This window comes from Haliotis rufescens, unplaced genomic scaffold (genome assembly GCF_023055435.1).
Source record: "Haliotis rufescens isolate VD_foot unplaced genomic scaffold, xgHalRufe1.0.p SCAF_8, whole genome shotgun sequence".
Lineage (NCBI taxonomy): Eukaryota > Metazoa > Mollusca > Gastropoda > Lepetellida > Haliotidae > Haliotis > Haliotis rufescens.
In genome coordinates this window covers 45,928,633-45,956,550 of record NW_025964372.1, presented here as the reverse complement: position 1 = coordinate 45,956,550, position 27,918 = coordinate 45,928,633, and the positions used below count along the sequence as shown (strand labels likewise).

The window sequence follows — 27,918 nt, the reverse complement described above, 5'->3', positions numbered from 1 at the left end:
CACCAGAAATGGGCTTCACACATTGTACCCATGTCGGGAATCGAACCCGGGTCTTCGGCGTGACGAGCGAACGCTTTGACCACTAGGCTACCCGACCGCCCCCTCGGAATTTCGAACTTGAAAAATGGTGACAATTGAATGACAAATTGCAGGCTTATGCTTGCCGTTTTATAGCCATCTCCACGAGTTACGACTGCCATAACTTGCACGTGCATTTTGCTTTACTGTTTTACTCCATGACCTTTTTGGACAAGTGAGTGAGTGAGTTACGTTTTACGCCGTTTTTAGAAATATTCCAGCAATGACACGGCAATGACAGAAATTGGCTTCACACATTGTACCCATGTCGGGAATCGAACCCGGGTCTTCGGCGTGACGAGCGAAAGCTTTAACCACTAGGTTACCCGACCGCCCCTTTTTGGACAAGTGTGAAAAGACATTGCAAATCGACAATGGCTGCGTTTGTCGAATGTCAGGCCACCAACATTTTCCAATAACATATATCCAATTTATATACCGGATTTTTTGTTTAGTCAGGTTCCATTAACTACATACTACTTCTGCGTTTCTTGTTTTAAGGGTGTAAATGGCATCGATAGTAACAAAATTCAGCAACCCATGCTTGCTGTAAGAGGCTACTAACGGGATCGGGTGATCAGGCTCGCTGACTTGGTTAATGCATGTCATCGTATCCCAATTGCGTGGATCAATGCTCATGATATTAATCACTGGATTGTCTGGTCCAGACTCGATTATTTTACAGACCGCCGTCATATAGCAGGAATATTACTGAGTGCGGTGTTAACCAAAAAAAACAAAAACAAACAAACGATGGAGTTAATCGTTGCTGACAAATATCAATCACTGGTCTTTTTGGTCCAGACTGATGTTACTTGCAGCCATACTGCCGGAATATTGCGATATCAAAATGAGTGTGGCATTATCAAAATGTGAACTTTATCATTGACAAATTTGACGAACAGCAGACGAATGAACACTTTCCACGCATGAACGCCCCCGACAACACATGCAGCTTTGATATGATTCGTTTTATCTACATGAAAATAAATCAATTCGGTTGATGGTGTGCAGTGCAACCTGGCACTTAAACCGTCAGCACAAAGCCACCACCATTCTTCTTGTGAAGTCGGTGTTTACCGTTCTGCAAAATGGTGGCTCTCCGGGCCATCGTGGCGTGTTTCCTTGGGGTGCATGTGTACAAGTCCTCTGGCTCTGAGTTAGGATGTCTGCATGGACAGGTGGAGGACAACATAATGGCAATATCAAATGTATACAGGGTAGACCGAGGGATACCCCTTTACAAATGCATCGCCCACTGCCAGATGGCGAACAAATGCAAGTCCATCAGCTACCGCAAAGGGTCCATGTCATGCGCTTTGGTTGACACTGATGCTCCAGGAATGCACAAAGATGAAGACGTCGTCTTTATCAAGATGAACTCCTTTCAAAAGGTATTTATCTTTATGTTGCTCTTGGGGTGGTGGTGGGGGTGGAGATTAACATGGTTGGTTGATAAGTTTGTTGTTTCACGGTTTAACGCCGCACTCAGCAATATTCCAGGACGAGTGAAGGTCCGGGGTAGAATAGGTCTTCAGCAATCCATGCTTGTGGGGGTGGGGGTGGAGATTAACATGGTTGGTTGATAAGTTTGTTGTTTCACGGTTTAACGCCGAACTCAGCAATATTCCAGGACGAGTGAAGGTCCGGGGTAGAATAGGTCTTCAGCAATCCATGCTTGTGGGGGTGGGGGTGGAGATTAACATGGTTGGTTGATAAGTTTGTTGTTTCACGGTTTAACGCCGAACTCAGCAATATTCCAGGACGAGTGAAGGTCCGGGGTAGAATAGGTCTTCAGCAATCCATGCTTGTGGGGGTGGGGGTGGAGATTAACATGGTTGGTTGATAAGTTTGTTGTTTCACGGTTTAACGCCGAACTCAGCAATATTCCAGGACCAGTGAAGGTCCGGGGTAGAATAGGTCTTCAGCAATCCATGCTTGTGGGGGTGGGGGTGGAGATTAACATGGTTGGTTGATAAGTTTGTTGTTTCACGGTTTAACGCCGAACTCAGCAATATTCCAGGACCAGTGAAGGTCCGGGGTAGAATAGGTCTTCAGCAATCCATGCTTGTGGGGGTGGGGGTGGAGATTAACATGGTTGGTTGATAAGTTTGTTGTTTCACGGTTTAACGCCGAACTCAGCAATATTCCAGGACCAGTGAAGGTCCGGGGTAGAATAGGTCTTCAGCAATCCATGCTTGTGGGGGTGGGGGTGGAGATTAACATGGTTGGTTGATAAGTTTGTTGTTTCACGGTTTAACGCCGAACTCAGCAATATTCCAGGACGAGTGAAGGTCCGGGGTAGAATAGGTCTTCAGCAATCCATGCTTGTGGGGGTGGGGGTGGAGATTAACATGGTTGGTTGATAAGTTTGTTGTTTCACGGTTTAACGCCGAACTCAGCAATATTCCAGGACCAGTGAAGGTCCGGGGTAGAATAGGTCTTCAGCAATCCATGCTTGTGGGGGTGGGGGTGGAGATTAACATGGTTGGTTGATAAGTTTGTTGTTTCACGGTTTAACGCCGCACTCAGCAATATTCCAGGACCAGTGAAGGTCCGGGGTGGAATAGGCCTTCAGCAATCCATGCTTGGCGTAAAAGCCGACAAATGGGATCAGGTGGTCAGACTTGGTTGATGCATGTCATCGATCTCAATTGAGTGGATCGATGTTCATGATGTCGATCACTGGATGATCTGGTCCAGACTCGATTATTTACAGACCGCCGTCATATAGCTGGAATATTGCTGAGTGCGGCGTAAAACAACAAACCAACTCACTAGCTTTGTGACGGCGGTTTGGCCCAGATAATCCAGTGATTAACAATAAACAAACACACATTGCAGGGGATATTGGTGACTTTGTCCTCTTGTAAGGAGTGAATTAACGCCAGTGTGAACAGTCTTTCCAGATGAAGGGTTCTGGGGCGCATCTCCTTTTTTCTTCAGACATCAAACATGCCAAAGTATTATGTATTTTTGTTAACGTCGTGAAGCTCATACAGTGCGCATCACACGCCCCCTGCTTATTTTAAAAAAAATTCTAGAAGCGCTCCTGATTTTTGTAATATTGGAGTACTGTGTTGAATGTGCCACGTTGCTAGTCGTAAGAGGCGACTAAACAGAGAACCGTTGGGGTTCAAAGACAGAATTGGCGACTTTATTAATGGAGCGGTCAGGCTCGGCGACTTGGTTGATGGCGTGTCATCATACCCCAAAGGCGTGTCATCATACCCAATTGCGTGTCATCTTACCCAATGGCGTGTCATCATACCCAATGGCGTGTCATCATACCCCAATGGCGTGTCATCGTACCCAATGGCGTGTCATCATACCCAATGGCGTGTCATCATACCCCTATGGCGTGTCATCATGACCAATGGCGTCTCATCATGACCAATGGCGTGTCATCATACCCAATGGCGTGTCATCATACCCCAATGGCGTGTCATCATACCCAATGGCCTTCCATCATACCCCAATGGCGTCGCTCGCTGGTCATTATATTAATTACTGGATTGTCTGGTCCAGACATAATTATTTACAGGCCGCCGTCATAAGTTGAGATAAGATTAGTACGGTGTTAAATAGACCCATGAAGATCCGGGGTAGAATAGGTCTTCAACAACCCATGCTTACCGTAAAAGGTGACTATGCTTGTCGTAAGAGGCGACTAACGGGATCGGGTGGTCAGGCTCGCTGACTTGGTTGATGCATGTGATCGGATCCCAATTGCGTGGATCGATGCTCACGATGTCATTCACTGGATTGTCTGGTCCAGGCTCGATTGAGGCTATTCTGTTATGGAAAATTACGGTCAAGTTTTGGTAAAGTTCTTCCCTATTGTTGGTTTTTCTTGGACTGTTCTGTCAGATCAGGGCTCTGATCTCATGTGGGGTGTTTTCCAACAAGCTGTGCATTAGTTGGGCATAACTCAGGTTAAGTCTAGTGCACATCATCCTGATCCTCAAGGAGCTTTAGAGAGATTAGATATCTTTCAGCTGCCGCTACAAAAAAACAGATATATTTTGTTTAAACTATGAGCTTATAGTCTTGCGGGTGATCAAATATTAGTTCACTGTATACATTAATTCGTGGAGAATGTGTGACTAACCTACGTTTTACATGATAACATGAAGGAGATAAATCGGGGATTTTGTAACGGTTCGTTGTGTCCGTTTGTGCACTCTGTCTATTGTTACTGTACTTGAACTCATGTAATTTATTAATATGTCTATACCTGAACCTAAAACTCATTCATAAGAGTATGCTTCTTTCGCGTCCAAACAAAATCTGTGTAAATACTAGATTCCATATCGACAATCTTGTCACGTGATACGATCATATTTCGTTGAACCCTACGACTTTACACGGCCGCTTAAAATATAGCCTCAATGCAAGTGTGCGTTTATCCGTTGTTCTTAATCAGATTTCTGGTCATGAAGTAGAGGATATTTTGTTTTGATAAGACGTATTGGTCTGCAAAACCTATGTGGTAGTTGTTTAGGGGGCACGGGTGGCCCAGTCGTCTAAGGCCCCGCGATTCGCTGTGCAGAGTTGCGTCCCTTGGACACGCCAGAAACCTATGATTGTGGGTTCGAATCCCGGTTCTCCCCGATTATGTTTCTAGGTTTGTCAGCACCATACCCGTGCTCGTGGGTTTCACCAAAGTGGTAAACGTCTGAGACCTGCATCACTTCGGGCTCTCCTCCCACATTAAGCTGACACGCCGCGATATAAGTGGAATACTGTTAAAAGCTGCGTTAAACCAAACTCACTCACTCTAATTTGTTTAAAATTGCTCGGTTTAAAAAAAAAAGATTGAATCATTTTAACGCCGCTTGGAACAGTGGTTCAGTTTTACAACGACTATTATGTGATTGAGTTCTTTGATTTTACGAAACCAACAAGACCGGATATGGTGCTGAAAAATTACAAAACATAATCAGGGAGAATCTTGGATCCTGGCACGGCCAAGGGACGCAACTATGCACAGCGAGTTGCTTCTCCTCAGCCGACTGGGCCACCTGTGTGCCCCGTTTAAAAATAATATTATTTTAAATATAAAGTCGTTAGTGTTTTGTGAATAATTAATAATTATTTTCAAGAGGCAATGTAGATACTGGTTTCGTTTCAGTCTCTGGCAGGACGCTGTTCCCAATTAAGCTGTGAGTCTGGGAAGAAATGTGTAGTGGACAGATTGCATCGGCCGTCCTGTGTGTGGGGTAAGTTAGTTATAGTCTCAAGGAATAGTCTTCTTCCCATGTGTGGCTGTGAGTCGGCATAGTGTTGACTCGGCTCAGGCCCACTGTGTGTGGGGTAAGTTAGTTATAGTCTAAAGGAATAGTCTTCTTCCCATGTGTGGCTGTGAGTCGGCATAGTGTTGACTCGGCCCAGGCCCACTGTGTGTGGGGTAAGTTAGTTATAGTCTAAAGGAATAGTCTTCTTCCCATGTGTGGCTGTGAGTCGGCATAGTGTTGACTCGGCCCAGGCCCACTGTGTGTGGGGTAAGTTAGTTATAGTCTCAAGGAATATTCTTCTTCCCATGTGTGGCTGTGAGTCGGCATAGTGTTGACTCGGCCCAGGCCCACTGTGTGTGGGGTAAGTTAGTTATAGTCTAAAGGAATAGTCTTCTTCCCATGTGTGGCTGTGAGTCGGCATAGTGTTGACTCGGCCCAGGCCCACTGTGTGTGGGGTAAGTTAGTTATAGTCTCAAGGAATAGTCTTCTTCCCATGTGTGGCTGTGAGTCGGCATAGTGTTGACTCGGCCCAGGCCCACTGTGTGTGGGGTAAGTTAGTTATAGTCTCAAGGAATAGTCTTCTTCCCATGTGTGGCTGTGAGTCGGCATAGTGTTGACTCGGCCCAGGCCCACTGTGTGTGGGGTAAGTTAGTTATAGTCTCAAGGAATAGTCTTCTTCCCATGTGTGGCTGTGAGTCGGCATAGTGTTGACTCGGCTCAGGCCCACTGTGTGTGGGGTAAGTTAGTTATAGTCTAAAGGAATAGTCTTCTTCCCATGTGTGGCTGTGAGTCGGCATAGTGTTGACTCGGCCCAGGCCCACTGTGTGTGGGGTAAGTTAGTTATAGTCTCAAGGAATAGTCTTCTTCCCATGTGTGGCTGTGAGTCGGCATAGTGTTGACTCGGCTCAGGCCCACTGTGTGTGGGGTAAGTTAGTTATAGTCTAAAGGAATAGTCTTCTTCCCATGTGTGGCTGTGAGTCGGCATAGTGTTGACTCGGCCCAGGCCCACTGTGTGTGGGGTAAGTTAGTTATAGTCTAAAGGAATAGTCTTCTTCCCATGTGTGGCTGTGAGTCGGCATAGTGTTGACTCGGCCCAGGCCCACTGTGTGTGGGGTAAGTTAGTTATAGTCTCAAGGAATAGTCTTCTTCCCATGTGTGGCTGTGAGTCGGCATAGTGTTGACTCGGCCCAGGCCCACTGTGTGTGGGGTAAGTTAGTTATAGTCTCAAGGAATAGTCTTCTTCCCATGTGTGGCTGTGAGTCGGCATAGTGTTGACTCGGCTCAGGCCCACTGTGTGTGGGGTAAGTTAGTTATAGTCTAAAGGAATAGTCTTCTTCCCATGTGTGGCTGTGAGTCGGCATAGTGTTGACTCGGCCCAGGCCCACTGTGTGTGGGGTAAGTTAGTTATAGTCTCAAGGAATAGTCTTCTTCCCATGTGTGGCTGTGAGTCGGCATAGTGTTGACTCGGCCCAGGCCCACTGTGTGTGGGGTAAGTTAGTTATAGTCTCAAGGAATAGTCTTCTTCCCATGTGTGGCTGTGAGTCGGCATAGTGTTGACTCGGCCCAGGCCCACTGTGTGTGGGGTAAGTTAGTTATAGTCTCAAGGAATATTCTTCTTCCCATGTGTGGCTGTGAGTCGGCATAGTGTTGACTCGGCCCAGGCCCACTCTGTGTGGGGTAAGTTAGTTATAGTCTCAAGGAATAGTCTTCTTCCCATGTGTGGCTGTGAGTCGGCATAGTGTTGACTCGGCTCAGGCCCACTGTGTGTGGAGCCTATCCTTAATAACGCTAGAGATGCGCCTTGTTGCGGAGGATTTGGTCAGAATATGTTAGAAGTCAAGATCAGAATTCAGGTAAGGATAAGCATAGTTATAGATAATTGTCATATATTCTTCAGTTCCCTTGTTGACCAACATGACAACAAAAATTCAACGTTGACCTAACAAGAGAAAACTGACCCGAAACGGATTGGTTAAAAATGGTGACGGACCTCGAATATTGATTCGTCACATGTTCACTATTGACATGTCACGTGATGGATATTGACATCATCGGCTAGAAAACAACATGGCGTCTGCGTGTGGCAATGTAGCGGTAACGGTTCGCCTATATTTCCGAAGATGATTTCGATTGAATCATAGATATAATGGAAACAAGACTGTCAAAAAGCTTAAATTAAGCACTTAATCAATGAATTCCGGTATGACAAAACAACACTCTTTGCGAGGTCACTATATGGAATCAAGGACGCTCGGGTCTACGGCCTCGGACCCGTCAGACCACCTCAGACTCTTGACGATCCGGGGTAGAATAGGTCTTCAGCAACCCATGCTCTCCGTAAAAGGCGACTGCGCTTGTCTTCAGCGGCGATTACAGGGATCGGTGGTCAGGCTCGCTGACTTGGTTGATACATGTCATCGATCCCAACAGCGTGGGTCGATGTTCATGATGTCAATCACTGGACTGTCTGGTCCAGACTCGATTATTTACAGAACACCGTCATATAGCTGGAATATTATTGAGTGCGGCGTTAAACAACAAACAAACAATCTAAAAGCATATTCAATAAGGCTACAAACAAAACAATCAAATAATCGTGTCTTTGTCAGACAATCCAGTAATTGAGACCTTGAGCAGCGATCTACCCTACGATGACATGCATCAACCAGGTCAACGAGTCTGACCACCCGATCCCGTTATTTGCCGCCTACAACCAGCGTGGGTTGCTAAAGATGAATTCTAACCCCGATCTGCTGTGTATTTTCAGTTTCCAGGGCATTATTACCATTACATGTCTTTTGTCTTTCACATGTATCAATATGATTTGAATATTATTATACCGATATTATACAATTGGCGTGTGATGAGCAAGAAAGGATGTAACCATACCGCTTTCTTATAAAGTTAGCGAGACCTCCTGTTTCGAAGGCCTAGTTTAGGATACGCCGGAAGCGCATTTTTCATTATGTATAATCGTAGTTGTATATAGCTTACAAGTTATATGTTAAAGGAAACGCTGCGAGACTGCTTCTGTTTCAGCCTGTAATTTGACCACTTTTCCACTTCCCCTGATACGGTTTAGCGAATAATATTTAACTTTATATTTGTCACCATTAGAAGGTTTAATTTTGCGAAAAGCATAACAATTAAAACTTAATTCGTATTAAAACAACTGAAAAGACAATGTCTAAAATTAAACGTCACGGCGTCCGTTTTACATCTTTAACTATATATATTTTGAAACAAATATTTCAGATTCAAAAACAATTAATAAATGTACAGTCCTCAACACTTTATGTAGAAAATCCCAATGTTAAGAGGCTATCTTTGTTGACGTTTTAAAATGTTGGCTATATATGAAGGTGAGCTACGGTGAACTGGGACTATTTTTGTTTGTATTGACTTAATAAAGCAAACAATCACAAACCATCAGGGTTCCATTATCACCTTGCATGACATCCGTCATGAAATCATTCACTAATAATAAGCTAGTGACTGTGAGCGAATGTATGAAAAAATTAAGTACTTGTATTGTAAAATTGCAACGCCCGGCTGGGTTTCCCAGGTGTAAACATGATGGCTAATTGGTGATATTTCTAAATATGCAACATATATTATCATGATGAAAACGTTTTTGATGATAACTGCATCTGTATCTCAGGAACATAAGGGTTGGAGGGAGGGAGGGAGGGAGGGAGGGAGGGAGGGAGGTGTGTGTGGGTGGGTGGAAGGACAGGCGGGCAGGGGAGTTGGTGTAAAGGTAGTTGGTTGGTTAGCTTCATTGTTTGTTTGTCATCTTGCCACACATGTCCATCGTAGCATTTGCTAAACATGTTGCAATAATCCATACAACTGCTTCGATCCAGTTCCGTTAAAAATAACAATGAGAGTCATAACGAACATGCGGAACTTATTAGATTCTTCTGGGGGCACCGAGTTCTTTAATTCTAACGAACAATCATTGTCGTTAGATTGGGGTTTCGATTTGTAGATTTCAACATATTACCCCATGAATGCATTAAATGTTAAGTACGGCAGTCGATTGATGTCTGTAGTTTAATTACAGCGTGAATGGTAAACTGCTTTCCGTTCGAAAGCAAACGTAGCTCTGGTGGACGTAGATGTCTCACACACACTAACCAATAGTGCGTCTACTTATGCATTACAAAGTGACACACACACACACACACACACACACACACACACACACACACACACACACACACACACACACACACACACACACACACACACACACACACACACACACCAATAGTGCGTCTACTTATGCACTACATAGTGAAACACACACCAATAGTGCGTCTACTTATGCATTGCATAGTGACACACACACCAATAGTGCGTCTACTTATGCATTACATAGTGACACACACACCAATAGTGCGTCTACTTATGCATTACACAGTGACACACACACCAATAGTGCGTCTACTTATGCATTACACAGTGACACACACACCAATAGTGCGTCTACTTATGCATTACACAGTGACACACACACCAATAGTGCGTCTACTTATGCATTACACAGTGACACACACACACACACCAATAGTGCGTCTACTTATGCATTACATAGTGACACACACACACCAATAGTGCGTCTACTTATGCACTACATAGTGACAGACACACCAATAGTGCGTCTACTTATGCATTACATAGTGACACACACACCAATAGTGCGTCTACTTATGCATTACATAGTGACACACACACACACACCAATAGTGCGTCTACTTATGCATTACATAGTGACACACACACCAATAGTGCGTCTACTTATGCATTACACAGTGACACACACACACACACACCAATAGTGCGTCTACTTATGCATTACACAGTGACACACACACCAATAGTGCGTCTACTTATGCATTACACAGTGACACACACACACACACCAATAGTGCGTCTACTTATGCATTACACAGTGACACACACACCAATAGTGCGTCTACTTATGCATTACACAGTGACACACACACACACACCAATAGTGCGTCTACTTATGCACTACATAGTGACACACACACCAATAGTGCGTCTACTTATGCATTGCATAGTGACACACACACCAATAGTGCGTCTACTTATGCATTACATAGTGACACACACACCAATAGTGCGTCTACTTATGCATTACACAGTGACACACACACCAATAGTGCGTCTACTTATGCATTACACAGTGACACACACACCAATAGTGCGTCTACTTATGCATTACACAGTGACACACACACCAATAGTGCGTCTACTTATGCATTACATAGTGACACACACACACACACCAATAGTGCGTCTACTTATGCATTACATAGTGACACACACACACACACACACCAATAGTGCGTCTACTTACGTGTGGCACACACGCACGCACACACAGTAGTGCGGTTACTTATGTAAAATAGGGTGGCACACATACACTTAGAGACTGATGTATAACAGGGAGGCACACATACACTGAGAGACTGATGTATAACAGGGTGACACACATACACTGATAGACTGATGTATAACAGGGTGGCACACATACACCGAGAGACTGATGTATAACAGGGTGACACACATAGACTGATAGACTGATGTATAACAGGGTGGCACACATACACCGAGAGACTGATGTATAACAGGGAGACACACATACACTGATAGACTGATGTATAACAGGGTGGCACACATACACTGATAGACTGGTGTATAACAGGGAGGCACACATAGACTGATAGACTGATGTATAACAGGGAGGCACACATACACTGATAGACTGATGTATAACAGGGTGACACACATACACTGATAGACTGATGTATAACAGGGTGACACACATAGACTGATAGACTGATGTATAACAGGGTGACACACATAGACTGATAGACTGGTGTATAACAGGGAGGCACACATAGACTGATAGACTGATGTATAACAGGGTGGCACACATAGACTGATAGACTGATGTATAACAGGGAGACACACATACACTGATAGACTGATGTATAACAGGGTGGCACACATACACTGAGAGACTGATGTATAACAGGGTGGCACACATACACTGAGAGACTGATGTATAACAGGGTGACACACATACACTGAGAGACTGATGTATAACAGGGTGGCACACATACACTGATAGACTGATGTATAACAGGGTGACACACATACACTGATAGACTGATGTATGACAGGGTGGCACACATACACTGAGAGACTGATGTATAACAGGGAGACACACATACACTGAGAGACTGATGTATAACAGGGTGACACACATACACTGAGAGACTGATGTATAACAGGGAGACACACATACACTGATAGACTGATGTATAACAGGGTGACACACATACACTGATAGACTGATGTATAACAGGGTGGCACACATTCACTGATAGACTGATGTGTAACAGGGTGGCACACATACACTGAGAGACTGATGTATAACAGGGAGACACACATACACTGAGAGACTGATGTATAACAGGGTGACACACATACACTGATAGACTGATGTATAACAGGGAGACACACACACACTGATAGGCTGATGTATAACAGGGTGACACACATACACTGATAGACTGATGTATAACAGGGTGACACACATACACTGAGAGACTGATGTATAACAGGGAGACACACATACACTGAGAGACTGATGTATAACAGGGAGACACACATACACTGATAGACTGATGTATAACAGGGTGGCACACATACACTGATAGACTGATGTATAACAGGGAGACACACATACACTGAGAGACTGATGTATAACAGGGTGACACACATACACTGATAGACTGATGTATAACAGGGTGGCACACATACACTGATAAACCGATGTATAACAGGGTGGCACACATAGACTGATAGACTGATGTATAACAGGGTGGCACACATACACTGATAGACCGATGTATAACAGGGTGGCACACATAGACTGATAGACTGATGTATAACAGGGTGGCACACATAGACTGATAGACTGATGTATAACAGGGAGGCACACATAGACTGATAGACTGATGTATAACAGGGTGGCACACATAGACTGATAGACTGATGTATAACAGGGAGGCACACATACACTGATAGACTGATGTATAACAGGGTGACACACATACACTGATAGACTGATGTATAACAGGGTGGCACACATACACTGATAGACTGATGTATAACAGGGTGACACACATACACTGATAGACTGATGTATAACAGGGTGGCACACATACACTGATAGACTGATGTATAACAGGGAGACACACATACACTGATAGACTGATGTATAACAGGGTGACACACATACACTGATAGACTGATGTATAACAGGGTGGCACACATACACTGATAGACTGATGTATAACAGGGAGACACACATACACTGAGAGACTGATGTATAACAGGGTGGCACACATACACTGAGAGACTGATGTATAACAGGGTGGCACACATACACTGATAGACTAATTTATATCAGGGTGGCACACATACACTGATAGACCGATGTATAACAGGGTGGCACACATAGACTGATAGACTGATGTATAACAGGGTGACACACATACACTGATAGACTGATGTATAACAGGGAGACACACATACACTGAGAGACTGATGTATAACAGGGTGACACACATACACTGATAGACTGATGTATAACAGGGTGGCACACATACACTGATAGACTGATGTATAACAGGGTGACACACATACACTGATAGACTGATGTATAACAGGGTGGCACACATACACTGAGAGACTGATGTATAACAGGGAGACACACATACACTGAGAGACTGATGTATAACAGGGTGGCACACATACACTGATAGACTGATGTATAACAGGGTGGCACACATACACTGATAGACTGATGTGTAACAGGGAGACACACACACACTGAGAGACTGATGTATAACAGGGTGACACACATACACTGATAGACTGATGTATAACAGGGTGACACACATATACTGAGAGACTGATGTATAACAGGGTGACACACACACACTGAGAGACTGATGTATAACAGGGTGGCACACATACACTGAGAGACTGATGTATAACAGGGAGACACACATACACTGATAGACTGATGTATAACAGGGAGACACACATACACTGATAGACTGATGTATAACAGGGAGACACACATACACTGATAGACTGATGTATAACAGGGTGACACACATACACTGAGAGACTGATGTATAACAGGGAGACACACATACACTGAGAGACTGATGTATAACAGGGTGACACACATACACTGATAGACTGATGTATAACAGGGAGACACACATACACTGAGAGACTGATGTATAACAGGGAGACACACATACACTGAGAGACTGATGTATAACAGGGTGACACACATACACTGATAGACTGATGTATAACAGGGTGACACACATACACTGAGAGACTGATGTATAACAGGGTGACACACATACACTGAGAGACTGATGTATAACAGGGAGACACACATACACTGAGAGACTGATGTATAACAGGGTGACACACATACACTGAGAGACTGATGTATAACAGGGAGACACACATACACTGATAGACTGATGTATAACAGGGTGACACACATACACTGATAGACTGATGTATAACAGGGTGACACACATACACTGAGAGACTGATGTATAACAGGGTGACACACATACACTGAGAGACTGATGTATAACAGGGTGACACACATACACTGAGAGACTGATGTATAACAGGGTGACACACATACACTGAGAGACTGATGTATAACAGGGAGACACACATACACTGAGAGACTGATGTATAACAGGGTGACACACATACACTGAGAGACTGATGTATAACAGGGTGACACACATACACTGATAGACTGATGTATAACAGGGTGACACACATACACTGAGAGACTGATGTATAACAGGGTGACACACATACACTGAGAGACTGATGTATAACAGGGAGACACACATACACTGAGAGACTGATGTATAACAGGGTGACACACATACACTGAGAGACTGATGTATAACAGGGAGACACACATACACTGATAGACTGATGTATAACAGGGTGACACACATACACTGATAGACTGATGTATAACAGGGAGACACACATACACTGAGAGACTGATGTATAACAGGGAGACACACATACACTGAGAGACTGATGTATAACAGGGAGACACACATACACTGATAGACTGATGTATAACAGGGTGACACACATACACTGATAGACTGATGTATAACAGGGAGACACACATACACTGAGAGACAGATGTATAACAGGGAGACACACATACACTGAGAGACTGATGTATAACAGGGAGACACACATACACTGAGAGACTGATGTATAACAGGGTGACACACATACACTGATAGACTGATGTATAACAGGGAGACACACATACACTGAGAGACTGATGTATAACAGGGAGACACACATACACTGAGAGACTGATGTATAACAGGGAGACACACATACACTGAGAGACTGATGTATAACAGGGAGACACACATACACTGAGAGACTGATGTATAACAGGGAGACACACATACACTGAGAGACTGATGTATAACAGGGTGACACACATACACTGATAGACTGATGTATAACAGGGAGACACACATACACTGAGAGACTGATGTATAACAGGGAGACACACATACACTGAGAGACTGATTTATAACAGGGAGACACACATACACTGAGAGACTGATGTATAACAGGGTGACACACATACACTGATAGACTGATGTATAACAGGGTGACACACATAGACTGATAGACTGATGTATAACAGGGAGACACACACACACTGAGAGACTGATGTATAACAGGGAGACACACATACACTGATAGACTGTTGTATAACAGGGTGACACACATACACTGATAGACTGATGTATAACAGGGTGACACACATACACTGATAGACTGATGTATAACAGGGAGACACACATACACTGATAGACTGTTGTATAACAGGGTGACACACATGCACTGATAGACTGATTTATATCAGGGTGACACACATACACTGATAGACTGATGTATAACAGGGTGACACACATACACTGATAGACTGATGTATAACAGGGAGACACACACACACTGGTAGTAAGTGAGTGAGGATGAATGGATATTTACATATGTATGTGAGTGACAATACCAATGCATTGAGCACAACAAGATTGGCTTCACATATTGCACCCAAACATTTTGTGTTTTGTTTAACAACATCCTTCAGAATCGACTTGGTCATCCTCTGAATCATCCACCGCTACATCATGGACAACAGCACCTACTACCACGGTGGCTCCGAAATGTGGCTCGCCTCGAAAAGAGGAAAACGCCAAGGCGACTGTGACGGGATACGACGTGGGTGACAAAGCAGTCTACGTCTGTAACCCGAACCACATAATGTGTGGAACTGGAACAGTTGTATGTGAGCCAACAGGAGAATGGGCGAGTTCGGAGTTCCAGTGCATGCCTGACTTTGTGACCGTGGTAAGAATTGGGGTTGATAAAATAGCAGAATTATTATTATCCCATGGAAACCAAAAGTTCGGGAAAAGGCTTTAACAACGCAGTTTGAGAATGCACTATTTGTTGTTTTGTTGGTACAGACCCCTGCCATATTTTATTTATCTTTTCATTGAATGCGCCATATTCTATTTATCCATTCACAGACTGCATCATATTGTTTTTATTTCGCGACATGAAAACTCATTTTTAGTGTCACAGGCCACACATATTGTACTTTTGTACAAAAGAAACCTAAAACTTTAAGACCGCGCCATTAGGAGTATCACACCACACATACCACTCGTGGTACTGCGACACCGGATTTATCTTACTGACGTGTCTTAATCTGCCAGTATAAAAACATTAAATCAAGTTAAAAATTAAAAATCAACCGCGTCATATATCATTATTTAAATAAGTGTTTTATAACAAAAATATCTGAAATGTCTACAAAAATGGTTCATAGGGAATTTCTTAGTCTGTCTTACAGACCCTGATACAAATGTATATCAAATACAGCCCATGCAAGTCTATAATATTTGGCAAGTCTAGATAACTGCAGTATCAGGTATCTGAAAATGAAGAGAGTCACTGGGCTCCCTTTTACTATATTTTTATTAAGATAACTGAACAACTGTTTTTTCTGTACGATGTGTTCATTTCAGAGACTAGATGTTAGTCTAGGAATTTCTTGACAGAATACTAATAGTCACACGCGAATTCTGATATCACTGTCATATTTTCTCACAGAACGTTTATTACTAGAGCTAGGTAAAGGAGTGTCGCCCCGATGTTTCCAGGTTTGTTGTGCTGGTGGGTTTCACCAAGGCGGTAAACGTCTGAGACCTGCATCACTTGGGGCTTTCCTCTCACATCAAGCTGTCACGCCGTGTTATAACTGGAATTTTGTTCAAGGCGGCGTTGAACCCGACTCACCCACTTGCTTTAGGGGTGTCTTAGAGCTTACGGAAACTGTCGAGTTGTGACGATTTGGCCAAGGTTACTATGATAACACTGCATGGTCTAGTTTGGTCATTTGGATATTTGTTTGTCAGATGTGAGAACAAATCCCCAGCATCTCAAGCTTGACTTCCAGAGTAACTGTTGGACCACATATAATGCCCTATATTGTTGGCTCGTGGGACTAAAGAGTGAGTGAGTGGATATTGTGTTACGCCGCTTTTAGCAATATTCCAGCAATATCACGGGGTGGGACACCAGAAATTGGCCTACAAAATGGGCTTCACACACTTGAACCACTAGGCTACCCCACCGCTCCAAGGGACCTTACGGACAAAGCATAACGGTGACGGTGATGACAGGCGCGAAGCCCATCCCTTACTCATTATGTGAGTGGTAGGATAGCCGAATGTTTACTCGTCGAGACCTGTCTTCCATTCCTGAGATATATAGCCGGAATATGAAACATATGGTGAAAAACGTGTTCACACTCTCGCTCGCTGTTCCCCTGTTACCCCATTTCACTCACTGGATTCACGTATTTCTGATGCACATAGCGGCATTTTAATGCGTGAGTGAGTGAGTGAGTAAATATCGAGTACAACTAATACAAAGTAATGCCATGTAAAGATAATCATCCAATAAGAACCTGAACAGAAACTTGAAGAAAATGTTCGGTCCAGATGGGTGTGGTAGTGCTAGTTGTAGTACTACTCTTGTGACAATATTGCAGCCATTCACCAACGGGGACGACCCGTGAAGATCTGGGGTAGAATAGGTCTTCAGCAATACTTGCCGGAGGAGGCGACTAACGGGATCGGGTAGTCAGGCTCGCTGACTTGGTTGATGGATGTCATCGATCCCAATTGCGTGGAGACCCGTGAAGATTCCGGGGTAGAATAGGTTTTCAGCAACCCCTGCTTACCGTAAAAGGTGACTATGCTTGTCGTAAAAGGCGACTAACGGGATCGGGTGGTCAGGCTCGCTGACTTGGTTGATGCATGTCATCGATCCCAATTGCGTGGATCGATGCTCATAATGTCAATCACTGGATTGTCTGGTCCAGACTCGATTATTTACAGACCGCCGTCATATAGCTGGAATATTGCTGAGTGCGGCGTTAAACAACAAACAAACAAACCATCGGGTACACCCACAAATGTGCATATTTGGCGAATCTAACCCGATTGGTGCGATGAGCAAACACTTGACCCACAGGACTACACCACCTTCAGTCTGCATTGGATAATAATGGTTATTACGAAAAATCTATTCTTGTTCCACCGCAGGCCGAAAGGAGAGCCTTATCCTGCCCTTTGACTACGGAATCCAACTTTATAGTGACAAGATTGGCTACTTCGATGCTGGTGAGTGCTACTGGGTAATCATCTTTAACATCATATAGCATCACCATCACCATACCGTCAGCCTCATTTTCAACTTCACCGTCATCACCGTCCATTCTTTGTTCAAGAACACACTGGAACAAAATACATTTGCTTGAGGTTGTATTAAAATTATCCGTTGAGCCTCTTTCACAGTACAGTTGTATCTATTGAAAAATTCCTAACCGACTACCCCACCCCATAATACAAAATAGGGATAAGGTGACAATGTCAACCGACGAAGGTGATTGCTGATCATGCCACTGCATTGGCTTGCCTGGTCCACACAGCAGTATTTACAACAGTGTTAAAGGGGAAGTGTACACGCAAAAATCACTTTCTTTCTTTTTCTAAACAAAACGCAATTTTAGAATTAGTTAGTATCTGTGTTTGAAAATATACACTCATTTTTTTTCACAGTGAAAGTAGGAAGCTCACAATAGTGTTAAAATAATATGCCGTTATGAGGCCTTCGTTTTACGAGCGAAATAGGCCTGAGTTATCCCCCTTAGATTATGACGTAATTGGTGCCAATTCAACTGGGTCCCTGTCTATTCTCAACGCAAAAGATATCAAGGACCAGTTTGCGGTAAAACAACATGGTCTACGACACACTCCGGCGCTGTGATGAGTCAGCATAACACAATTATGGCTGGCATCTGAGACGCTAGAATCACAAAACTGTACCTACACCACGTGAAGCGGCTCTAACAAAGCATGATGACGTCATAATGTTTATCAATTGGCACCAATGACGTCATATTGCAAGGGGCATAAGCCATGGTGTTTTTGTTATGGAAATAGAACACTTGGTTAATGTGAAAAATATAAATCGTTTTAATGCAAAAAATATGTTAATTAAATATGATGTTTTTATATTTTTGTCTATGACACTTCTATGTTAACACTTTTAATGTGGAAAAAGTACAAGAAAAATAGGTTCATTTCCGTGTGAACTTGCCCTTTAACTATATACTCACCGCCAACCGAAACGCGAATACAGGGGTGTAATATATGAGACTTGATATTCAATGGTATTAGATTGGTTCGATGCACAAACGAACATACTGGTATGTTGTGTGAACCGATGCTCACGAACGCATCGCATGCGACGTCATAGATCCATGACACGAGATGCACCATTTGTCTCTTGCAGGATAGCGTGTACAGTTTGGAAATCACTTGCAGTATATCGTGATAAGAATAAAGTCACTTTATGGTAACACTTGTCTGGTGGCTAGTTTTGTCATTAATTGATTCACATTTGAAACATCTCTTCTCAACGTAGATACTTCTCTATATGTTTCTGTAGTTGGCGTTTCTTTTGGCAGTGGGTATATAATGGCAGACGTATCTGGAAGGAGTGAGTAATTGTGGCTTAACGTCACAGCAGCAATCTTGCAGCTATTCACGGCGAACACGGTAGATAGAAACCATACCAGTTTATAACATGCACACATAATTTCCATTGTTTCAGAGTATCACCATAGAAATTTCCAATCACGCTACCGCACAAATCCTTGCTCGATTACACATGAGCTTCACTGAGGGGACCATACAATGGTCAGGATTAACGCAAGGGAAATGGACTGATCATGACAAACACGCTATCACCTCAGACGGAGCTTCGGAGATCTCCTTAATCATCATGTGGTCCTCGGACCTGATTTGGGTAAATATCAAAACATTCATCTTAGGGAAAAGCGAAGCGACTAATCGCATCTGCTGCAACGAAATAGATTTGGGCATAGATTTGTGTAGAATAACTGTTATCTGATACAATGAAATGAGGCATAGTTGTGTGTAGTATAACTGTCATCTGATAAAACGACATGGGGCATAGATTGTGTAGAACAATTGTAATCTGATAAAACGAAATGGGGCATAGATTTGTGTAGAATAACTGTAATCTGATACACTGAAATGGGGCATATTTGTGTGTAGTATAACTGTTATCTGATTCAGTGAAATGGGGCATAGTTGTGTGTAGTATAACTGTTATCTGATTCAGTGAAATGGGGCATACTTGTGTGTAGTATAACTGTTATCTGAATCAGTGAAATGGGGCATAGTTGTGTGTAGTATAACTGTTATCTGATTCAGTGAAATGGGGCATACTTGTGTGTAGTATAACTGTTATCTGAATCAGTGAAATGGGGCACTGATTTGTGTAAAACAACTGTAATCTGATACAACGAAATGGGGCATAGTTGTGTGTAGGAAACTGTAATCTGATACAACGAAATGGGACAAAGTTGTGTGTAGAACAATTGTAATCTGATAAAACGAAATGGGGCATAGTTGTGTGTAGAACAATTGTAATCTGATAAAACGAAATGGGGCATAGTTGTGTGCAGTATAACTGTTATCTGATACAACGAAATGGGGCATAGTTGTGTGTAGTATAACTGTTATCTGATACAACGAAATGGGGCATAGATTTGTGTAGAATAACTGTAATCTGATACACCGAAATGGGGCATAGTTGTGTGTGTTATAACTTTCATCTGATACAACGAAATGGGGCATATTTGTGTGTAGTATAACTGTCATCTGATAAAACGAAATCGGGCATAGATTTGTGTAGAACAACTGTAATTTGATACAACGAAATGGGGCATAGTTGTGTGTAGTATAACTGTTATCTGATACAGTGAAATGGGGCATAGATTTGTGTAGAACAACTGTAATCTGATACAACGAAATTGGGCATAGTGGTGTGTAGTTTAACTGTTATCTGATACAGTGAAATGGGGCATAAATTTGTGTAGAACAACTGTAATCTGATACAACGAAATTGGGCATAGTTGTGTGTAGTATAACTGTAATCCGATTCAGTAAAATATGTATTATGTTCCTTTTTCAGCTTTACTACAACGGAGAATCGTCCCCAAGCATGCCTTTCGTCGGTTTAGGCGATGCTGATGTAATTGATGTCCGTTCTAGCTTGGACACTGACATCATCCGTGTAAGCAACTGCTGCCCCTAATGAACCCGCCACCATAAGTGCATACTATTGTTACCTTCTTGCTGGGAATGTCCTTAGTTCAAGCCTCGCACATTTCCTATGTCCGGTTACGTGGCTATTGTGTTATGCTAGATCATTAATGTGCCTCCTCTTGCGAATATATATGATCACCTGATGAAGACTCACTGATATTTTGATGAATGAAGTTACACATTTTTTTCTTTGAAAAAGTTATTGAAATGCAGAACATCCTGATTGGGCAGTGTTGGAGATTGATGATTTCACTTTCCTTTCTCCTAAACAAATTGACATACATGTATGTTATGTTATCTATTCATATAGTGTATGTATTGAACGTGAAAACGCTACTTTACCTCACCTTACCTCATATATAGCGCATCTCGCACATCCGCGAGTTGCAACTTTATTCCCAACCCTTCTCCAGTATTCCCTGCCTTATATAAGATTTGCACCCTTTATCGTCAGTGCAGTCCCTTTTCAGCCCATGTGGGTTCAACAGTTCCCCCTCATCCACCCCAAATTGATATTTCCATGGTATGTTAGTTACCCCGGCTGCATTTATGCTTCAAAGTAACGAATCATTTCTTATTTCCTGTAATGTCACTTCGGCTAGTTAACGTAATGTCTATGTTCTAAAAGCATTAAGCTTGAAGTTGTGTCATTATTATAATTTCCCATCCTTTATCATCTCAAACATTTGTCATTGCCATTTTAAATTTAAATATACTCTTTAAAAAAACGCAATACGGATATCTTTGGCCATAAAAGCAAAATTAGCGACCCAAGAGGTTTAATGTGTTATAGTGTCAGTGACAAATTTCCCGCATCAAAATGATCACAACAAAGACATGCAAACCATTAGTCGTGAAACACGTACGACTCGGAAAAACGCACCAAGTGGATTAACACGGTGGATTAAGACGTGCAGCAGCACTATGAACGGTATTAAAGTAGAGGGTTTGCCTGGCATCTGCGTCAATCGAACAGTGACAGTTTAACAACATGCCAAGAGTAACAGAAGTGCGACGAAACAACGTCATAGGCCGCTTGCTGGCAGGGGAATCCCAATCAGCTGTAGCCAATGTAGCGCCCAGCACCATCACAAGGCTATGGGATCGCCCAAGGTCGGGACGACCAAGAGTAACCGACCCCGCTCAAGATCGCAATATCCGACTGCGCCACCTACGTGGAAGGACGACCACAGCCACTTCAGCCGCATCCCAAATACCTGGACTACGCAGAATCTCCGACCAGACCGTAGGAAACCGTTTAACAGCAGCAGGTCTACGAGCAAGACGTCCTCTTCGACGCGTCATATTGAGTCGACAACATCGTCAAGAACGCCTGTCTGAGACATCTGGTTCAGTGACGAATAAAGATTTCTCCTCCGTCGAGGGGATGGAAGAGTACGGGTCTTCAGACGTCGGGGAGAACGTTACGCCGAAAACTGCGTACAGGAAGTGGACAGGTTTGGTGAGGGTAGTGTTATGATGTGGGCAGGTATCTCTCATCATGGCAGGGCAGGTTTGGTCCATATCCAAGGCGATAGAGCACCTGTGGGATGAATTTGATAGACGGCTACGGCGACGTCAACCACAACCCCAGACGTTGCAGCAGTTGGCGTTTGCGTCGCAGGCCGAGTGGGCCACCATTTCCCAGGATATGATTCGCATACTCGTCTCTTCAATGGACAGGAGATGTCTTTCGATTCCAACGGGGGACATGCGCGTTATTGATGGTAGCTGACCTTTACCTGGAACTTTTCCTATGTACCGATAACTGAGATAACTACACTCACCAAATGTTCTCTCCACAATATTTTGGCTCAATACCTTGTACGGTTCCTCGTATAAATGTATCTACCTACCCTACACAAATCTGGCTTTGCATATCATTTTTTTTGAAGACCATAGTTACGATAAAGGGTATGCCTCATTGCTTTCAAGTTTTACCAAATCACTCTGTAAACTTTTTGCGTTATATTTATCACCGTCTTCAATGTTTTAACACATACATAATGTAGATTTTCATTTCATATCCCATTCCACATTGTGGCTTTTGTCAACACGTTTGTTAAGCCAAATAAACTGTGAATTAAGCTTGTCTGCTTGTGTTGTGTATTTTGTCCCTGTCCTTTAGTTTTGGTTGTTTGTTGAACGCCACGCTCAGCAATAATCCAGCTATATGACGGTGGCCTGTAAATAATCGAGTCTGGAAGAAACAATGGACATTGCTGGTTTGACGTACATGGCCAAGATTCGATGTACAGGTCGCTGTGATACAGCTTGAACGTTGGTGACTGGAGAGTGGAAACAACAAACAAGCGACATGGTCTACTCTGAGATTCCGAGTTAAGGGTGTCAAGTACCACATTGGTGTGGATGCACATATATAACCTTGTGAACATGGCATTAATTATGAATAATGATGCAACATAATGAAAAGATGGGGACATGTATAATAATTCAAGGCAACTTTTTGGGGCGTCTTTTCTTATTGCCTACGGTGCTAATCAAACGACTTCAGGGTCCAGGGATTACGGCTGCCACACTTTAATCCCTTGATCGATGTATTGACATATTGTCTACAGTGCAACTTGCATACAATGGCATCAAAAGAACTTCTCAGCACAGTCAGTATGGATGCCAGATCAAACCGCACGGCAGGGGTAGTCATTGAAATCACATAGATCTAACAAATATCTGTCGGCTGGTCATGTCATGTCCTGTCCTGTGCATACACTATTTCGCACAACCGTTTGGTACTTAAAAATAAATCTATTCGAAATGTTTCTTGGAGCCCTGTGCCTAGAAGGATGTGGCTCATCAACCTGGTGATGCTGACCTCAGAATTCTGTACGTCTCCAATTGACCTTTAATTTGGTAGATAGCAACAGCTTTTCGTGTAAAACTTGCTGGAGCATACCACCCCTTCATCCTCCGTTTTTTCAGCTTAGAAATCCGCTGCAGCATAAGACACTATGTGGTGTTAACACTCCGTGGTGGGTGGGGAAAAGGGGTGCTGAATCCTTTTAATTCGACATGGCTTCCAAGCACCTGGGTTAAAAACGATGACTAATAGATTCTGACGAGAATACATCCATTCGATCTGACTATTGGCCACGTCTCTTTTGGTAATTGAAGCATGTGACAAAGAACCAATCAAGCTAAATCATTTTGTAATCTCCGAAGGTATCGCTGGTATCTGCGGAGAGGTTTTCAATGTCACTAAACTTCATTCAGGTTCTCTCCTTGTAGAGGGTTCAAAGAAACAGCAATCCGTCAAGCTATTCAAATTGAAAGAGTTTGTCAACATTAAGGTTTCTGTTTCTTAGCACAAAACTCTTAACTCATGTAAGGACATTGTCCACGACAGAGCATACGGTCTGTCTGACATGACCGGAGAACAAATTGTCAAATTGAAGCGGTGTACATCCCCAATCCACTCCGGTTATACACCTGCCAAGCGTTTGGACATGGATCCAAGTCCTGCCATCCCTCTGCTGTTACCGCTGCGGTGACAAGCACGAGGCCACTGACTGCAGAAATGATGTGAGGTGTCAATCAGATCTTCAGTAGGATCACCTCCCGAAGCCCTTTATCACCATTGCGATTTAAACGGTCATAATCCCATACTGGGGAGTACTGATACAAATAATAAGGGAAAAGTCCTTTAAGATGTTATCTCAAACAAAGATTTATACTGCTTCAGTGATGGATCTAGTACATATCTGCATCCTGCCACTGGTACATACTCTGCCCTTGACCTTTCACTGACAGATTCAAATATTTTAAACGAATTTGAATGGTTGGTCCATGGTGATCTTTGTGGAAGTGGCAATTTTCCAACAGGACTTACAACTTTCAATCCCGCTGACATACCACTTGCAACAAGGTGGAACTTTACAAAGGCCAATTGGTCTTTATTCCAAACACTATGTACAGGACAACTAAAACCGGACAGTTTCAGGAATGGTCCTGATCTTATGCAACTTTTTAAAGATATATTAAATGCTATGGGAGACGAAAGCATTCCTAAGACCTCTGCAAACCCTCATATAGGTAAACCATGTTCGATAATAATGGTAAACAAGCTAGAAAAAATAGGAAAAAAGCGGAGAAATATTTCCGCTGACATCCCATTGTCCACAACTTGAATAATGTTAAAATCACGGGCGCCAAAGCTAGACGTACCTTCAAACAAAACAAACGTCAATCCTGGAGGAACTATGTATCTGAATTCAAATCCCGCACACCCATGTACAAGGCGTTCAACACGATTCAAAAGATTAAGGGCAAAGGATCAAAATCTGGTTTACCATCTCAAAGATGATAATACACTATTAAACACTAAATCCGAAATTGCCAACAAGCTTGGTGAAACTGTGGCAAATCATCCCTCATCATCCAATTATAATCCTCAATGTCAGAGGTTTAAAAAAAATCAGAAAAAGAAAAAAGTAAATTTTAACTCTGATAATGGTGGGGATTACAATGAAACATTTTCACTCCATGATTTGCATACTGCCCTCGGGCAAGCCCATGACTCTGGAGCAGGAGCCGACTACATACACTATCAACTCCTGAAACACTTGCCAGATCAATGTTTGGAAACTTTACTTGATATATTTCATGAAATATGGAAACCGGCAATCTATCTCCTTCTAGGCACAATGTTATTATTATTCCTATACCAACGCCTGGACGGGATAATACAGATCCATCAAATTACCGTCCAATATCATTAACTTGTAAAACCATAGAGCACATGGTCAACAATCGATTAATCTGGCACTTGGAAACCAATTACGTCCTGAGTGACATCCAGTGCGGCTTCCGAAAAAACAGAAGTACTATTGACCATTTGGTGCATTTAGAATCATTTATTAAAAATTCCATTGTCAACAAACAACATACTACATCATTCTTCTCGACCTAGATAAGGCACATGATACAACGTGGAAACATGGTATTTTAAAAGATTTGCATGAATTTGGATTGAGGAACAAATTACCACAGTCTATATCTCATTTTTTAAACAACAGAAAATTGTAGGCTCTACCCTGTCTGATCATTTCGATCAAGACCAGGGCGTCCCCCAAGGCAGCATACTGTCAGTCAGCATAAAATTAATATTCTCACTAAAGTATTTAACAATAGTATTGATGGTACACTGTTTGTGGACGATTTCAACATTTCTTGTCGTGGAAAGAATACGCATACAACAGAAAGACAGCTATAGCTCTGTCTTAACAAAATTCAATAATGGGCCAATGGCGACAACAATGATCTCGCCATCAGACCAGTACAGCAGGTTACAGTGACCTCGCCATCAGACCAGTACAGTAGGTCACAGTGACCTCGCCTTCAGACCAGTACTGCAGGTTACAGTGACCTCGCCATCAGACCAGTACAGCAGGTTACAGTGACCTCGCCATCAGACCAGTACAGCAGGTCACTGTGACCTCGCCATCAGACCAGTACAGCAGGTCACTGTGACCTCGCCATCAGACCAGTACAGCAGGTCACAGTGACCTCGCCATCAGACCAGTACAGCAGGTCACAGTGACCTCGCCATCAGACCAGTACAGCAGGTCACTGTGACCTCGTCTTCAGACCAGTACAGCAGGTCACAGTGACCTCGCCTTCAGACCAGTACAGCAGGTCACAGTGACCTCGCTTTCAGACCAGTACAGCAGGTCACAGTGACCTCGCCTTCAGACCAGTACAGCAGGTCACAGACTTGCTTGGGATTTTGGGATATTTATATCTGTATAAGAGACGCCTTTCATTTATGTTAAAATAACAAACATTTCTTCTCCGTCTTCTTGGGAGGTTAATATGTATCGGTTAACCGCAGCGAAATTAAAAAGAACAATCGATCAGATGCTGGAGTCTCCAGTCGCATGTCTGTCACATGAAATGAGATTAAATATATAATAAAAAAGTGAAACTATATTAACACAATGAGAAGAGGTGGTGATTTAGCCATCTGGTGCCAACATAAGCAGCAACGCAATCAGTTTCTTCTTACATCCTTACCATGATGGTTGCTAGGATACCCATCACAACAGAAACTGTTGAAGCTGTTCTGAGGTCGGAATTGTGAACATGAGATTTGATTTCATAGATGATGCTACCCTGGCCATCCTTCCCTAGAATAGTTTTTAATGCCCCGAACCTTACACCGTCAGCAAACCAAATCTCAACAGTCTCCCCTGACTGACCCGTGACGTAGACTGTGATGACGTCACCGAGGGTGACATTGACGACCCTGTTGACGGACATTGGTACCCATTTGTTGAGCTCACCAAGGATCAGAACTTCTCTCTCTCTGCAACAAATTTAAGAGTGTAGGTGAGTATTTACGCAGCTTTAAACAGTATTTCCGTAATTCAAAAGATGCAGGTCTTTAACGTTTACCACTTAAATGGTGAAATCCACGTGGAAGAGAATATGGGACTGACAAACCTAAAACTATAACGCGAATGTGGTATTTGAGCCGACTCAACCTCACAGAATGACAGCAGGTTCAATACAATTTATTACCGTACCTTTAATACAGGAAAGTATGGTATTGGACATAACACTTGCAAACGCGCCATGGGTGATGTATCGAAGCGTACGTAAAGGACTTTGGAAACCCCGGAGATGCATTGCACAGTATACTGCTGTTTGAGGCATTTACCACTTCAGGTTTC

At 43.0% G+C, this 27,918-nt stretch overlaps 2 protein-coding genes across 3 annotated transcripts in view; one reads left to right on the top strand and one right to left on the bottom strand.

Annotated features, from left to right (window-relative positions):
• The first annotated feature begins 1,104 nt into the window (after nucleotides 1–1,104).
• On the top strand, nucleotides 1,105–23,321 carry LOC124143576. Its single transcript, XM_046512602.2, has 6 exons — nucleotides 1,105–1,472; nucleotides 5,213–5,300; nucleotides 15,607–15,866; nucleotides 18,134–18,211; nucleotides 19,707–19,901; nucleotides 21,096–23,321. The coding sequence occupies exons 1-6, from the start codon at nucleotides 1,170–1,172 to the stop codon at nucleotides 21,216–21,218; spliced, it is 1,047 nt and encodes a 348-aa protein (XP_046368558.2). The 5' UTR covers nucleotides 1,105–1,169; the 3' UTR covers nucleotides 21,219–23,321.
• Nucleotides 23,322–26,080: 2,759 nt separating this feature from the next.
• LOC124143575 overlaps nucleotides 26,081–27,918 on the bottom strand; it is a 31,505-nt gene continuing 29,667 nt past the window's right edge. For both annotated transcript variants that reach the window (XM_046512600.2, XM_046512601.2), the window contains one exon: nucleotides 26,081–27,551. In XM_046512600.2, coding sequence (XP_046368556.2) covers nucleotides 27,248–27,551 — 304 coding nt within the window. In that variant the 3' untranslated portion in view covers nucleotides 26,081–27,247. The remainder of the gene's footprint in view (nucleotides 27,552–27,918) is intronic.